A 17,483-nucleotide genomic window follows, 5' to 3' on the forward strand; every position below is an offset into this window, starting at 1 on the left:
GACACAAAAGTTTGTACCAGTTCCCACTGAGAATTTTCTTTACACAGTATTTTTAAGCTGCCAAAAGCTTTTGCACGTAAGAAGTGCTTGCCAATTTTCCTTTTTAAAACAAAATCAAGGGCAATTTTACGTTACATGAGCCTGCAAAAAGAATCTGAGTTGGTGGCTGAACATTGCTTTCTGTAAAATGCATTCAAAAGACGACCGTATTTCTTGGAAATATTTTTACAAAGGATTTGCTCCTAGAATCAGACCATGTCTGCAGTGCTTCAAGCAGAACAAGGAACTGAGTGAGGAAGAACTGCAGCAAACTGCTTTGTTTCCCATCCACATCCTTTTCTGGCACTTGCTTCTGCCTGGCTGTGCTGTGTATTTGCAGGCGGTCAGAAGTTAACCTCTTAGCTTCTGATTTTCCGACCGCTGCTTTTGTGTCCAGCTCAAGCGGTGCTTAGTAGAAACGAATCAAGATGTTCTGGCTATTTAGACAGGAAGAGAGAGTTTTCTGGACTTTCCAGAGTTAAAAAATAAAACAAAAATTCCAGCTCACATATTACAGAGTCAGGCTGTCCATAACCAGTTTAGGTTCCTGGTGGGTTAGGCAAGAGTGAAGGTTGAAGGGCTTGTCTTTGCTGTTGGCTACAAAGAGCAAGGCGTGGGAGTGGGGAAAAACACAAGGGAAGAAATACTGGCCTACATTCATCCTGTTAGAGAAAACCATTCGGAGAAGGCAAAGGAAGAGGAATGGCTACGATTCGGCTCCCAGCCTTGCAGAGGCTGGGACCTGGAGGCTTACAACAGCTTTACTGTGTTAAGAATGACATAGTTCTGGTCCTGCTTTCTTGCTCACTCAGAAATCATAAATAAAGTTTGCTTTTTGATCTATTCTTGGATAACAGAGTTCCGTAGCAGCTTCCTGGGAGGTCTTTAATACACAGCACAATTCAAAACACACGTACTGGAATTGTAAAATTACAGAGAAGGATGAGGAGGATCAGTAGACTCTGACCGTGTGGAAAAAGAGTGGACCTGGACTGGCCTGAACAATAACTATGAGGGGATATGATGGAAGCTGAAAAACCAAGGATGGTGTCACACGTGTAGCCTTTGCTTGCAGTTCCTACTCTCAACAAGAGAAATTGGGGTCATCACTTGAAACTAGTGGATGACAACTTTGGGGTGGGAGGAGGGAAGTGAAGAAAATTTGCGCAACAGAATGACTATTTGAGCTGTGGATTTCCTTGCCACCAAATATTTAACGTCCTTGGTGCTTGCATAGATTTAAAGAATGATTGGGTACATCCATGAAAGAAAAGTGTTTGAGAATTAGTAAATATGGAGGATGGTACCTTGGCTGGGAGCCTGCGTGAATGGAAACTGGAGGAGTATTCAGGAGAAATAACTGCTATGCTTACTGGTTTCTGTATTTTTTTGTAGGCATCTGTGGACTCACAGGTCCAGAAAGCTGAGTTAAACGAATTTTCATCCTACCCAGTATGGTCATGCTCATGTAAACTGCAATTTAGTGTGGCATCTAGGTGAACATTCAATACTTTGCTTGCTACTGAAATAATCACAGAATCACAGAATTGTAGGGGTTGGAAGGGACCTCGAAAGATCATCGGGTCCAACCCCCCTGCCAAAGCAGGTTCTTTAGAGTAGGCTGCAAAAATAATACTCTACTGTGCATTGTCTTGCCTCTTACTTACCTGCAAGTATGTCAACTTCATTGCCTGCTCACATGAATTACTGTGCATTTGTTTCAGCCTGCTGGCCACGTGCATGGACCTTTCCTGTGAGCCAGCTGATGCGTGGTAGCATGCCTGTACATCTGGACCCTGCACATCCCTTGGGTGTTTATTGCTGCGAGGTTGGGATAATTGAGGGAGTAGAACTTAATGGAGTATGTTATGTTTCCTTTTGCCAAGGTTGGGGTTATCTTCAGTTTTGATTACTTTACACAGGCTTTCACAAACCACAGGGCTTGTTCTGGGATCCCAACCACTGCCCTGTCTGTTTTTTCCCAGAATTTTTATCTTCTTATTTTGTTAATACTGAAGATTTCACATTTGTTATGAGTATGTATGAAGATTAGCAGTTTTTAGTTTAGAAATTAGAAACAGAGACTGGGAAAGTGAAAGAGTTATCTGGAAGTACAGACAATTATGTCAGAGTGAGAAATACGTTATTGTGTGTTGGCACTCTTCACTCTAAGACTTCACAGTTTTACTTTGTGTTGTAGGAGATCAGGTAAGAGAAAAGGAATATCAAAAGGATGCAAGATGTCTTTTTCTCTTTCCCACTACCAAAGTGAGCTAATGTACTTTTGACTTGCAGGATTTTATGTTGCATTCCTTTTTCTCACTGAAATAATAAAATAATCTTGCTTATCTGTACTTTGAAATTTTTCTCTTCAAAAATGCCATTATTTACCTTTTGACAATAGGATCTAAATGATGAAACGTTATAGCAAGTGCTTTCTTAGTTGCTTAAGATACCTACAGGCAGTAGAAGAGGGTTTACAGGAGCTTATAAAGTTGAATATATGCTATAAGTGTGTAAAATCAAACATAATGGTTGTACTGTCAGCTTGCATACATATGGAGGGAAGAGTATTTTAGTACTTAGAAAAAAACCAAAGGAGAATGTCATAGAATATTTTATTTTTGTGTGTATATGTATGTACACATGTTTTTATGGCACTATAGATGTTGCTTGTGACCTTGAGTAAATGAGCTGCCTGACCTCCTTTTGCTTCAGCTATTCCAGCTGGAAAATTGGGTGGAAATGTGGATTCTCTTTGTAAACCAGATGTTGCTGAAGCTGAGCTTTTCTTGGTAAATAAAATGAAAAATCATTGCTGCAATGTAGGATAGACATGAATAGCAGATACTAGAATTACAATCAGAAAAGCACGCAATGGAAGCCAAAAAACAGGGCAGCCGCAACATGTCTGAAGATAGTAAATTTAGATGATTAAATTATTTAATGGCCTTTTATGGCCCTTCATCACTATGTGTTTTGTTATCAAGGGCTGATTCCAGTCCAAGTAGATGAAAACAAAAGGATAATGTTTGTTTGAAATTTCCCAGTGGATCAAGCTAAAGAAGAAATTAAAGTAATTGCATATTTGGTTTTTGTACGCATCAGCAGGACAACATTGCTAATGGAAAGTTTATTCTTCCAGCCTGATTGCTGATGTAAAAAGAAGCATTTTGTTCGCTAAAGCGAGTACGTATAGCCACGTTTCTATTCAACCTGTGCAAAGATGCCTGGAACAGAAGATTGCTGTGCTCGGTGCTGCTGGAGGGACTCACGCCCGCAAAGGGGGCCGACTGGCAGCGCCATGGCTCAGTACGCCTGGCTCGTCCCGCTTTGCCAAGCAGCTGCCATCCCAAGTGCTGAAGGGGCGCAGAAGGAATGTCAGCAGGCATGAGACCTGTGAGACTGGTTTTCTGCTGAGTGCAGGTGTTTTTCCACCTTGGGAAGCTGCTGGAACGATGCTGCTGTTGGGAGTGTTTTCTTGAATGGTAGAAATGTTATTGTGGCAAGGCAAAAGCAGCAATGGGGGTGTGTATTTAGCAGTGTTCCCAGATTTTTGGAGAGGTAGGGACTGCTACTTGCTCAGTCGAGCCTGCTGCCAAAATGAGATAATAGTGAGATGTTTGAGAGTTGTAAAATGAGCGATGGGGTAGCAGGTGGCTTTTGGGGTGTAGGCGTTATCAGCAAGCTCTTGTGAGTACTTACGAGGCTGTGTGGAGGTGATGAAATACGTAAGCTGGAAGGGCCCTTGAGTGCTGTATGCGACACCACACTGGAAACTGCCCAAATGCCCTCCCCAAGGCCTTTCTCCTAACACCCCTGGGGATGCTTTCAGCCCCAAATGAATCCCATCGACCCTGGCAGTGCACAAAGACTGGCAATCCAGCCCGTCAGCGGCTCGTGGCACCACCAGCTCAACCAGAGGGTGTGTTGTATCCCTCACGTGGGACACAGAGATACAGAAGCCTCTCACAGATTTGTTCCGCATGAGGTGCACTAATAGCTAGGGCATGGAGCGAAGGTGAAGGCACAGAGGAATGGTTGCGCTGTCAGCCTGGGAAGGAAAGAAATGGACTGATGTAGCTGGGGCTGCTGACGTTGGGGACTGTTTTCTGGAAGGGTCTGTTAGCGGAGCTCTGACAAATAGAAGAGACTTGTTTTCATGGGTATTTATGCAGGGTCATTGTCACCCTGCCTCAGAGAGCTCACCTTGTGTGCTGATGTCGTTTTTACCATGATGGATTTCCAGCCCTTTGTCTGCTCAGAGAGGGAGCTTTTTGGATTTGTAGGCAGAATGCAAGTATCAGCTATTGCAATGACTTTGCAGTGTGCGTTTATATGTGGAGGCTGATGTCTTAGCCTAAGTTACTAGATTGTAGGTGGAGTCAGATTTCTCAAAAAAAAAAAAAAAGACAAAACCTAATTCTTTTCCGGTTGATTCAGTACCAGAGTGACTTTGAAAAAGGTTGCATCATATGTGGTTTTTCCCTTAAAAAAAAAAAATAATAATTTGCTTTTCTGGTTGAATTACTTTGATTTTTATATCCCTCTTTCCTTTTCTCCTCCCCCCCCTCCCCTTTTTTTAAAGGAGGCTCAAAGCATGGATCTATGCTGAACATCTCATTCCAAAAGACAGTCTCTTCTTGATAGAGTGAATTTGTTTGTTTTTCAGTCATTAATGACAGAAGATGGAACAGAGATAACTAAGCTTTCTGCATTCTCTGGTAGGTGCTAGTACTAAATAAATAAATAAATGAGGAAACTTGTTTCTGATCCTGCTGTAGTAATATGCTTTGCCTTTCCAATACGGAGCTTTAAGGAAGTTCAGGTTACATGCATTCACAAGCCACTAAAGAATACATGCTATTCTTGACGTCTGGAAGATGTGGGTGAGATGAACGTGTGGTGTACAGTCATCAGCACCTCACTCACAGTCCCGTTAGTGGATTTTTGGCAGTCACTTCTGAAAATGTGGAGTCGCTCATTACAACCGATTTCCTAGCAAGAGCTTGGACCACCGAGATCACAGGTTATATCTGATACAGCTTGCTTCGTCATCCGAATGCATAACTTCTAGTGACATTGCCCTGCTGCACTGTTCCAGGTGTGACTGACAGTGTTGGTGGGCTTACCAGGGGATTGAAAATGAATGCCAGGTGATGAATATATGAAAAGTGGCATCAGGATGTATTAATATAGTTTATCTGCTGACACTGCCTGCCAGTTGTAGGGTATAAGAGTGTTAATCTCCTCATTATTGGCCTTACTAGTTGAGTGTGCTAGCAAGACCTCCAGGTTTTGCAACTCCTGCACCCCACATCCCTAGGGTTATAACAAGAGGCTGGAAGGCTATCTGGAGTAAGTAAAACAGGATAGGGAGCCTGTTGTGACCCTTTTCAGGGTACCACGTTTTCTGCCTTCTTCCTGGTACCTGAGTTGATAGCTGCCTGCTGTGGACGCGTGCTCACATCGCGGTCATGCAGTGCAGAATTGTTTCTGTTTCCCTGCCAGGCGCTGGGTCCCGGGTCTGGCTGTCATCCCTTGTTTTTTATTCAGCCACTGTGGGGGTGGTGAAGTCTTTTCCCCTCTGATGGGCTTCAATCTTGATGCATGCTTGGGAGTGCCTAAGCCTGCTCAAGCATGGCCTCTTGTTGGTTAGTACCTGCTCTTCTGTATTTCTCTTATTCCTGATTGAGCTCTCCTACTCTTTCTATTAGGTTGTCCTGTCTCATTTGATTCTCCATGTGTGCCTTTTTTAGAGCTGTAGTTGTAATAGAGAAAAAACTCTGTGTCTGCGATATGACCATGCAAATGACCATGGGTGTGCAGTTCTTTATGTTTACATGGGCATAAGTCAAGACTATGTTTTTGACTTGCACAATGTTTGTGCATATCAGCATTCCTCCCAGACAGAAATATCGAGCAGGTGGGAAGTAATCATTCCTTGACGCTTGCTATGAATTTGATCTTTGCATGAACTGAAGCTTTATTTTGATCTTTCTTGGTGGGAGAAGGTAGATTATATTATTTAGGAGGACAGTATTGTGAATTCAGTATTTGCAAGTGAAATATTCAGCAACTCAAATATTTAACCTGTTTAGAAGCATCTTTTATGTCGGTTGAAGATATGTACTTTAGGGACTGATTTTTCATATCTTCATAGGACTGCTTGCTAAGCACTAGTGAAATTCATTTTCCAGTGATTGAATGACATACCGTAGCAGTGGATTAGTTTTGTCCAGCAGTACATTTTTATATATTGCTGTATATCATAGATTCAGGCTAAAGTCAATGAAGCATGCCAGTGCAGAGATTTAAGAGAGAAATAAATTAAGTTGGACAGAAGATCTGAAAGAAATGTAGGGAAAGAGAAGAAAAGAATTATTAAAGAATTTGTGACCCCTGTCAGAAAGCTGAATGCTACTGGTTATGAAGCAAAAGGAATGTATAGCTATTCCTTAAAAGGACTGGACTTATTAAATGTTATTATTTTGCCTATCTAGATGTAAATGAGTTTCTTCAAAATGCTGGGAACAGATGAAAATGTTCAACACAGACAGCAATTAAACCCTGAACTGACTGCCTTACATATGTTACCTTTTAAGTGCTTCAGTGTCCTTATTTTGACTGTATGAATTGGGTGCAGGACTTTGCAAACGTAAACAAGGCTTGTGGATTTCCTGTGGCCCAATACCTCTTTTCTTGGGTTAACTTGGGATATGGTTAATACTTTTTACCTTACACATAATCGTTCTGGATTTAAAATCAGCACAGGAATTTTATTTGTATTAACTGATTTTGTGATAATCTTAAATGACCTGATAATGCTAGCTAAAGAGATGCAGAAGTCTTTAAGGAAAAATGAAGCAATATTTAAAGTTGCACTGATGCTGGTCAAGTTTGCTCTGTACTTCTACTACACGACAGAGCATTATTAGATGTTAAACTGATGATGTTATTCCCCATTACAAGTGCAGAGGGATATGATATGCATCCAAAACAGATCTAAGAAAGTGACATCTTTATTTGCAGTTGTCTACTATCAGTTCTGTTTATATCTCTGTGTGAATGCTATAGCTTATTTGTTATTTGCTTGCTTCAACCTTTAAACGGTGCTGAGAAAATACAGTGCTCAGTGCCTTTAGCATCAAGTCTGAAAATCGGGCTGTTAGAGGAATGGCAATAAATGAGTTTTAATAACATGAGGATTGAAAGTCCATTGGACAAAGACACTCGGTGGAGTCAACTGCATAAGGACCAACTGGAAACCCGAACCTAAGTCCAGCCTTTGTATTATTTGGGAATAACACAAGTTCATCAAATTTTCACGAAGTAGTGGGGACTTAGCTGGGGGGGAGAGGATGCCCTGGAAGGGCTCCTCAGCATTGCTGGAGGCAGGAGGCGTAGGAGACAGCCTTCCCCTGCCGTGTGTGCGGAGGTTAAGGTTTCTGATGGAGCTGAAATGGGCATCTAAGTAGTGTCCTAAGCCAAACTTGAGGAGCCGTTTTTGCAGGCTTTATGCAGGCTGCAGAAGCTGACGGTGCAGGGAACCATCTTCCCTTTTGTACAGCATGGTGTTAGGCTGCATGGTTTTGGTTTAAGGAGCTGTCTTTTCCAGGTCCACTCACTAAGTGGTGCCGGTCGGCCTGCGCTTGGGCAATGCTGCAGTCGGCTGAGACAAGCAGCTCTGGAGATGGCTCTGTGTGCTCGAGTTACAGAAACGAGTCGATACGGTAAGGAGCCTCTGAGAGGAATTGATATCTGCTTAAAGTTAAGTCAGCAGGGCTGATGGATCCAGCGTTAAATTTAACTTCTGGCAAGGACCTTTTGTCTTGGCAGCTGTGTTCACTATGTTATGTGAGAGGCACTCGGGACTCGGTAAAGATAGTGTGGTGGTTGGGGAGAAAACAAGGGTGATTCCAACTTGGTTAGTGTTGTGGTTCTATATTGGTAGCCACTTGAAATGTCTGCATATCTTGGCAAAGAGCTTCTGTTGCCTTTTCTGTTTTCTAGTGCCAGATGCGGATGCTTTTCACGCTAAGTAGGAGTACAGTGAAATCTGTCTCAAGCAGTCACACAGCAGGCTGGTAAAATTCCGTTTAAAGGAGGTGATCTCAAACACAAAGCTAAGTTATAAAGATATTGTTGAGATAGGGGTCTTGTTTGTTAAATTCATGAAGCTCGTGCATTATATTTTAACTGTAGAAGACAAAGGCAAACTCATCAGAGTGATGCATGTTTGTAATACGCAGGCCGTATATGCTGTGCTCAGTGTGACTGGGCTCCTGGCACAGGAAGCCTGCATATGGAACGATCAAGTGGAAATTTTTAAGAGGTTTGTTCCTTTGGATCAAATGTTACTAATGCTGAAAAATGCCAGAAAGGGTTCATGGAATTCAGAATTATTTGCTCAATACAAAGGGAGAACAAACAAAACAAAACAAAACAAAAAATCTGCAGATCTCAGAACAATTCACTGAAACAAGCTGTGAAGATGATGTTTATAGTTCAGTGTGCAAAACATCCTGAGCGAAAGAGCCGAAAAACTAACAATTCTCTTGGCTACGCACACTGATATTAACTACAAAATAAGAAGACGCCACATAAATACTATCCACATAGGGAAATGCAGGTTTTCTACTACAGCAGGACGAGTCCTCAGCCGGAACAAAGGAGAATAGAAGGGGCTGTGCGAGCACGTGCACGTGTGGGCACTGAGGGGATTTGTTCAGGTCTGAGAGACGCTTGTGCCCTGTGAGCCTGCGGACAGCTGGCTGTTGGGCGAGTCGCCCACCAGAACAACGAAGCAGCTGGCCACACGTCCTGCTCCCCTTCTGCTCCTGGTCCCCACCAGGGGCAGTGGGATGGGGGCTGCTCCAGCTCCCCATGGGGGTCCCAGGGCTGGCTGGGGGGTGGCAGGGGCTGCCGGCCCACCTTGTGTACCCTCAGTGAGCTGGCGGTGCCGCCTCGCCAGGCAGAAACAGGCGGTGATTATTCCTAGCTGGCAGGTGACAGGCCTAAGACCGGGTTTTACAGGTCAAAATGTATTTTCAACATCAGCACGTGAATGGCTCTGTTTCCCATTTTTCAACTGTCTGCAGATTTATAAGTTCGCGGGGTGCTTCCCCTTACTGACGTTTGGCGCCCCGTGAAAGGGGAACTGTTACCTCAGCCCGGCAGCAGAGCTGACTCTGGGCCCGAGCAGCACCACGGCTGCTGTGCGGCCTGTTGCTGAGGCCTGCCATCGCCCCGCTCAGCAGGAGATCCCCGCTTTTTGAGTAACTTCTTCGCTTGGGGACATATGTGCGCATGAAGGAGGACTGCAGCCATTTGGGCTTTCGAATCAGGGAAGGTGGTGAGGGGAAAGGATGTAATGGTTTTTGAGGCAAAGATAGACGTTCAGTTGTAAGACTTGTTGCTAGAACTTCCTGTTTTGATTTGCATAAGAGACGGGGGGCGGGTGTATTTATGGTTTAATGAGACACTGCCGCCTTAATAGAGCATTATTCACAGGAAGAAATGAGTTATTGCTGGCTTTCTTCTTTCTGTTCAGTTACTGTGGATACAGCATGTAAGTTTTAGACATACTTCCCTCTTGAACAGTATACATAGCTTTCATTTGTTACGCTGAAGCAGAGGTTGAAGGATCACGGTTTTTAACGAGCGATTTGTTTGCTGCTTGAATTCCTACTGATACAATGAGCTTTCGAGGGAGAGTTTTCAGAAGGGAGCCCAGTGAACTGCGGAAGAAGAGAAAGACCATGAGGCGAGTGAACCGAGGAGAAATTCACAGACTGAGCTGCGTGAGTATGCCTCCTGTCCCTCCATCTCTTCTACAAAATTGTTATGAAATTACAGGTCAAATACAAATAGGGGAGAGCAGGATTTATTCCTTGGTGTGTGTTTGTAGGAATTGTGTCAACCTGTATGACGAGGTACTAAACAGCAGAGAATGATTACGTTATGACTGAAGCATGGAGAGTTCAGGAGTTTACATCAGGGAATCTGTTGTGTAGCATCACGTTGCCGATCAGGTACTGATAGCAGCATTATGTGGTGCTCTCTGAGACGCCCGGTAATGCATGCTTGGTAGTTCTGTGAAAATCAGTAATGGTGCTTCTGGAGTAGAAAGTTCTTCTCCGTCACTTCAGGTCTCATGATCTACTAGGTTCAATTTCTGCATTTGGAGGCCAGAAGCAGGAGAAAGACACTCTCCTACAATGCAGTGAGCAAGTGAAGGAAGATCCAGAGCCCTTGGTGGAAAGCTGGAGCAACGTTCTACCCCATGGAGGTAAACAGTGGCTTTGCCACTGATAGCGATGAGCCAAGACCGCACCTTCTGAAACTCCCATGTGTGGCACCGGGCAGGTCACGTTAACTCATTTTGCACCTAAGCTTTCTTAGCTAAAACTGAAACTGTATAAAAGTTTTAGGTGAAACACTGCTGAGAAGACAACGGCAAGTATTGGTTTCCAATGTATTCCCTTAAGATACTACTTTAGATTTCAAGTATTTAATGGTTTCCTTAAGAATGATTTGGAGAAAATCGAGCCTTTTCTTCATAACAGGTGTTCAGTTTTCTTCTGTAGTTTTGTGTATCAAGTTAGATTGTGTTTGTGTGTGCAGCAAGGGTTTTTTTTGGAGGCTGTTCTTCATGCTAATGTAGCAAAGAATTGGTGATGATACACTGAAGATATTTCTCATTTGCTTTCTTAAGAAGGAAAATATCTCTGCAATTGTAGAATTTTGTAACTGATTGTTTAGGACTGCCTGTGGTTGGTCTAGCAGTAAAGTGCTTGGGTTTTGCTCATGACTAGCTGCCACTTTGACTGTATATTTTATATGGAAGTCGATCTTTTTGACACGGCTACTTTACGCTGTAGTTCCTGCTGCCCTGAGCTATTGTCATAAAGTCAAAGATGCTAAGGGCTAGAGAGGTTTTGAAGTTAACTCTCAAATGCTGCTAGATTTTCAGAAGTTCTCAGCTTTCAAAGAGTCCCCAGATAACTCTTGGGATTTTACAACAGCGTTACACAGGTCTGTGTAAGCACTTCAGGGTGCTGAACTGAAACATTGTGATCAGGGTGCATTTCAGTTACAACTGAAAACTTACTTGGTGTTAGATACATTTTAAGATGCTTGAGTCTCCTTTTTTTTTTCCTTGAAGCTGACTCCAAAATTCAGTAGGACCACACCTGAAAAACATAACATTCTTGAGAGTTTTAAAAAAAATGACAACACCATCTTGGTGTTCACTGAAGAAATGTGAAGTTTTAGGAAGTCCCATGACTAAACATTTAAGAGGCTGTACACCCCTTTACCCTTAATAAAGGTAATTATTTGGTTTCATCATGACAAATTGAGTTAACTCATGAGTCCTTTAATTCATGTTAGCCTTTTGCAATCTACATAGATTTTTTAGATCTTAAACTTTGTAGTCACACGTCCTGAGAATGAAGGCTAATGCAGGTGTTGAAAGCATCTAACCCTGACAGCTCACAAAACTTGTTAGGATGTAGGCACTGCTGCTGTTAAATGCTGGTTAGCAGGGATTTTTGTCATTATTGTGTGGATCCTGACTGTGTGTGATTAGTGCTCACTAGAAGTGGCTGAAGCCTTACAGGAAAGCAGAGTTTGACCTAAAACTAAGCCCGAACAGCAGCAATAAATCAGTAGCCTGCCTGCAGGCAGTGCACGGTGCTTCCTGCAAAGTAGCTGGCTTCTATAATGCATGGAAAATAAGCTGAGTTTTCAGGGGAATCTGGTCTTTTTTTTCTGTTCTTTTCAGCCGTAAGATGAGATGGGGTCTCTGTGTCATGTTATTCTGTGGGTGTATTTCTCAATAGCTTGTTTTGCCCCTAGGAAACACAAGCACACTTGGCTTTACTTTTGTGGCTTGTGACCCGTGTCCTTCTACCCACTATTTCATAATTGGAGCATGTTAAATTGTTGGCCTGTGGGTACTTCTTGCTATCAAACCAGGAGCTGATCTCTCCTTCAATCACTAGCCTGCTGCAGATCTCCAAGTGGGGTTAGCTCCCACGGCAGCTGCAAAGGCCTCCGAAAGTGGGGACTTATTCAGAGACAGAATTCCTATACCACAGCTAGACCCATGTTTTCTGTACATGGACTTTTATTGTTTGCTGGAAACTTGCTTTTGTAAGACTAACTATAATCTGATCAGTTTTAATTGATTGTAGATTGTTGATTGGGCTCAGTGTGGTTGACTGGATCTTGCTTTCATTTACATCATTTGTGTGCGTGTGGGCAAATGACTTGATAGCTAACTGATTGGGAGGGTGGTTGATGTCAAGGAAATGTTTAGAAATTTCTGAAACTTGTGTCATTGGGAGAGTTGAGTTTAAGGTGATCGTGCCTGAACAATACTAATGTTTATGGATAAATCCTTAGTGGAAATACAGATATATGATTTAGTCAGATAAGTTACATTAAGTTACAGTTCAGTAAGCATGAAAAATATCTGTAACTCATGAAGACATAAGTAACCATAGGATAGTTAGAAAAAGGGAGATATTTACTGCATATCTGAAGGAGGACAACATATATGAGGACTGTCGTGCAAAATGCTGACTTATTGCTAAGTACTCTCTAGAAATCAAGTGTTATTTTTGGAAAGTTTATTTAGAGGTAATGTTAACATTTTTGTCAGTTGTTCTTTGATTCAGGGATTTCTGAAGAAGTTTAGCTCCTTTCAAAAACATTCTTTGCTTATTCTACAGGTCTAGAACTTCATACATCTACATTTTAGTGTTTAAGTGAAAATGGACCACATAGTTTGTGCAATTTCATGCAATTAACGATAGTGATCTAAGTCTTTAGTGTCAGAGTATGATATGATGAACAGACATTAGTTTTCTCTTTGGTTCTAAATATTCACTGCAAAAAAAAGAAAAAGTCTTATGTAGTCTTAAAAAACAAAAATCAACTAAAAAGAAAACTTTACTTTTGAAGTACATAAAAATAGTTTTGAAAATCAATTCACTGATGTTCATTGTGTTCTGCAAGATGCGCACCTCTTATAGCCGCAGGATTGTGCTAAATGAGAGCGGTGGAAGCGTCACCTGTAGCGTCACTGCATGCATCTTCCCTGCTGTCCTTCCCCTGAGCCTCACAGACCATGGGTGGATCTCTGCGTCTCCTTTATTTGTCCAGCTTGGACAGAAGGAGGGAACTGGTCTGGTCTGATTTTGTTACTATTAACCAGTCCTATTACTCCTGCATAGAGAATGTAGCAGTAAGAGCTAGTTTTCCGCATTCACTGTGAAGACCATCTGATTTCAAAAAGTGGGGACATCTTTTTTTAAAGTAGATTTTCCATGGACTACAGTGCAGTGACTCCCTCCCTCCGTCTCTCTTGCATGCACGCACACAAGTGGTGTTTACATAAGCTTCTAAGCTTCCAGTACACTTTTGGTTGAACCCACTACGTACTGTTTGCAGGATGTATAGTTTTATTAATGTCCCTCTTTGCAACCGTAAGTCTGCCCAGCTGAGACCATGCTAGAAAAGCAGACATGGCTGGCAGTTGTTTACAGACTGGCTGAACTCGACTTGCTCCAGCATCCTCTTCATGCCCAGGGCAGCACAAGTCACTTTTCCCTCCCCAGGGTCAGGCCATTGCTCCCAAGGCCACCGTCTGTGTGCTCCAGCTCTGTCCCCAAGGGTCCCTGCTCACCCCCACACCTCATCTTCCCAGACCCCTTGCACAGAGTCCTACCAGTCTGTTCTGATATCTGTACGAAGATGAGAGAATGGCATCCTTGGCTTTTGCCTGCTTTCTTTAAGAATAGGTTCAGCTTTAAAGACTGTTTGTTGCTGTAACTGCGCTCTTTTTGTGGCTAAGGTCAGGTAAGGGGAATGAAGCGGCTGCGTGGTGCCAGGTTAGAGGTCTGTGTAAATTCAACTTAAAAACAACTTCAAGGTATTTTACAAGAGTTTCTTGTTTTTCCCCTGAAGTGACCCAAGGACAAATATTTAGTCTAGGCTTCAGAAGTACTTACTATTTAGAAATTGTCATTTTTGACATTTTAAAAAATGTTGCAGTTTCTTTAGAGGTGGCGTTGTCAGTGACACAGTAGTGATCGTCTCCTTCCTAAAATGGTTTCTAGCTACTGAGTAAATACGGGGCACACAGGCTGTTTTCTTGTTTCCTGAAATATTTTGCAGGCTATGTTTGTAGTTCAAGCTAATGTGTAAAATGGCAAGTGCAAGTCATTGAAGATGCGCGTGCACGTAGCATCCAGATTCAGAAAGCACCACACCAAGTGTACAACGCCAAGCATGCACTCGTGGCTGAGAAACAGAAATCAGGAAATGCTTATGAGTAAGTCAAGCCCAGCACGAAGCAACCCCCATCTCCCCAGTGCATGGATGTTTGAGCTGACGGCTCTGCGTGGCTTCCGGGTTTTAACCATTACTAAGATAGTTTTAGTAGGCCTGGTGCTTTCAGAATTTATACTGAGAGCAGCAATAAAGTCTGCCTTGAGAAATATCAGGCAATATGAAGACTAGGTCACTCACATGTGTCTGAGAATGGGTCCTGTGGTTTGTCATCCTAACCCCAGTCGCCCGTCGGTCAGCCTGTTGGGGCGGTTACGTGCATGTGTGCCACTGAGGCCTCAGCTGGCTGCGTAGCTGAAATGAAAATGGCCTGGCTTAGCTCATCCATTTTCAGATATTTAATTCTCTCCATTCTCTTACAGTGATTTTTAAAGCTGGAAAATAGGCACAGTAGATCTTTATAGATCTTGATCCGCAAAACAATGATAATTTATTATGTAAGCAATTAGGATTTACCCCATCCAAAGCTGTATTTGTACAGGATAAATCTCATTCAGTCAAGCAAATCCCTTATTGGTGTCAATCAGTATTTTCTTTGGATAAAGACGCTTTAATGAAAGAAAATGATTTTTCACTTTCCTTATGCCCATCAGCATTTTCTATAGGTTTCCCTGCTTTTTTTGCTATAGCATTTTTGGAAACTAATTTCTGGATCACTAAGAATTTGGGGGGGGTGGATCTTTGTAGTTCTTCAAAATTTTCTCTGTACCAGAATTGTATGGGAACTGGCAATCCCATTAATGAAATTTACTGGCACGTCAGCTTCCCCGCTGCCACTGCAGGATATCAGTTATGCTGTGCCACTCTGAAAGAATGACTGGATTCCTTCCAAAGTACAGTTCTGCAAGTTTTGGTGAAAGACATTACAAATGAAACATTTTAGACCTGACAAGTGAACTTCTCTGAGGGTGGGAAGGAAGGGGTGTCACTGAAAATTTTCTTTGTACCACTGATTTCAACAAACTTGTTGACTGTGGGTTGCATACTGAGCCAACTGTAGCCTTGCCACTGCCTAGTGGCAAGGAGACACGCACATCGCTCCAGCAAAAAGCAGACTTTTTGGTGACTCCATTAAATGTGAATGGTCTTCTAGCCCCAGCTTCAGCTCGTTGAATATTCAGGGAGCTGTGGCCAGCATGCATCGGAGCAGGTCTGAAGACAGGGTTAAATTCAGCCGTAACAACACACCTCCTCCAAAAGTCATGGAATCCTGGCTGTTCTTTAGTTCAGTTCTGATAAGCTTGGCCAAGAAATATTTAAGTTAAGTTGGCCCACCCTGGTGGAATAAAATTAACTACATATATTAACTACATAAAAATCCACAGTCATGTTCTGTGCCAGCTACAGTATATAACCGGGGACAGGAAGGGAATAAATAGTAGTCTGGGAAGCATTTTACATTGATGCCATCCCTGAAGTTAATTTATTTTGCTGTTGTGAATTTTAGTAGGATTGGGCTTGGTTAACAGTATCATCGAGAAGTCTATTTAAAAAAAAACGAGGAAAGATGATGTTATTTCAATAAGTGGCCCTTTCTCTTGTAAGCCTGTCCTTTTCAGTGTCTCAAAGGTATATGAGATTGGTTTGTCTAAAATCACAGTTCATAACTTGGCAAAACACAAAATCAGTCTTGCTTGATTGTGACCAATCTGGCCATCACAATTCTTCTGAATTTTTAAGAATACACAGTGGATCCTCCTGTCACTAAGAAATGTTTTTTCAGGTAACCAAAGTCCATCAGCTTGAATTGTTTATTTTCTCTTTATCTCTGTTTTTCATTTTCTTCTTTCTGGCATGGGGACTTTAAGAGAAGAAATTTATTTAAGCATCTTTAAAAAATAAAAAATAAATTCCAGATACTCAGAAATTGGTATCTGGCAATATACTTATATGTATTTAAAGCGTTAGAAAATCATAACATTTGGTCTAGTTTATCTTTAGAATGAGGAAGTGCTTGGGATGACTATCCAGATGATGTTGGTCTCAGTTACATCAGTTCCTCCTTTAATGAGTGGTCACAGAAATATGACTTCAGGCGGATGACATGTCAGTCATATTGTCATATAACTATGAAGAAAAAGTGGGTGCTAGCACCAACAGAAAGTCCCTGCAGCTGGAGGCAAGCCGCGTACCGTATCTGTTTCTTTAAAATCGTTTTTGTGTATATTTTGGTTATTATTGCAGGGAAAATAATGCTTTTGTTATGTGGATCAGAAGACTGTGGTGTAGGTCTCATTCAAGGAGGTGGGTTTTTACGGTCCTGTTCAAACTGAATATCACACCTGGAGTTCTGGGCTGAAGTGAAGCAGTGATTGTCCTGCTGTGGTGTTGGCTCCGGTGCTTGTTACAGACCTCTTAACTATTCAAAAAGAGTTTGGGAAAGTTGGCTAAACAACATGCAGATGTGTGGTCAACAGCACAGTGTCAGCATGTAAAGTAAATGGTTCTGTTGTGGTTGTCAGAGCAGGTGAGGAGTTGGAGAGGGCCTTTTACTATGTGTTTTCACAACCATTGCAGTACACCTAAATGTAATTCATTACTCACTTGAGATAGAGAATATAAAAAGCACTATAAAAATCCAAGCCAGCATAATTTGATCTTGGCACACAGATCGCTCGGTTGGTCCACTTCCAAAAAGAACAGACAAGTTAAATTGAGGAGAGGCAGCACTCTGGTTATTAAAGCTTTAAATCAGCCCTGCTCATTTACAAATCTCTGCTAGTGCTTGCAGGGAGAAATCTGCTAATCCCAACGTCACCACTTCTGTCTGCCTGTGACAAGCGAACTGAACAGTCATTCACATCTTCTGGAGAGAAACTGTGAACTGGAGCAGCTGCCGCCTGCTGTCACAAACGCAGCGCTGAGCGCTGTAGTGCCGGCCTTTGCCAAAGCCAAAGTACTGACTCTGCCCGGGACCGGGTGGGTGTGCGCCTTGCCTGGTGTGCAGGTTTGTAAGGATGTGCAGGAACATGCTCGGGCTGTGACAGCGGAGGGGTCAGGCTGGGGGTTAGGGAAAGGTTCTGCACCCAGAGGTGGTGGGACACTGAACAGGCTCCTCAGGGCAGTGGTCATAGCACTGAGCT

At 42.6% G+C, this 17,483-nt stretch overlaps 1 protein-coding gene across 13 annotated transcripts in view; it reads left to right on the top strand.

Moving 5' to 3' along the window:
- DOCK10 (dedicator of cytokinesis 10) overlaps window positions 1-17,483 on the top strand; it is a 152,052-nt gene that overhangs the window by 34,450 nt on the left and 100,119 nt on the right. For 2 of the 13 annotated variants that reach the window (XM_083848559.1, XM_083848560.1), the window contains exon 1: window positions 7,962-9,842. The exons of 9 other annotated variants lie outside the window; for them this stretch is intronic. In XM_083848559.1, the coding sequence (XP_083704685.1) occupies window positions 9,738-9,842 (105 nt within the window). In that variant the 5' untranslated portion in view covers window positions 7,962-9,737. Of the gene's footprint in view, window positions 1-7,961; window positions 9,843-9,919; window positions 10,331-17,483 lie in introns of those variants that run through there. 2 more of the 13 variants (XM_083848552.1, XM_083848553.1) reach the window with 2 other exon arrangements.

This window comes from Anser anser (assembly GCF_964211835.1).
Source record: "Anser anser genome assembly, chromosome: 9".
Classification (NCBI taxonomy): domain Eukaryota; kingdom Metazoa; phylum Chordata; class Aves; order Anseriformes; family Anatidae; genus Anser; species Anser anser.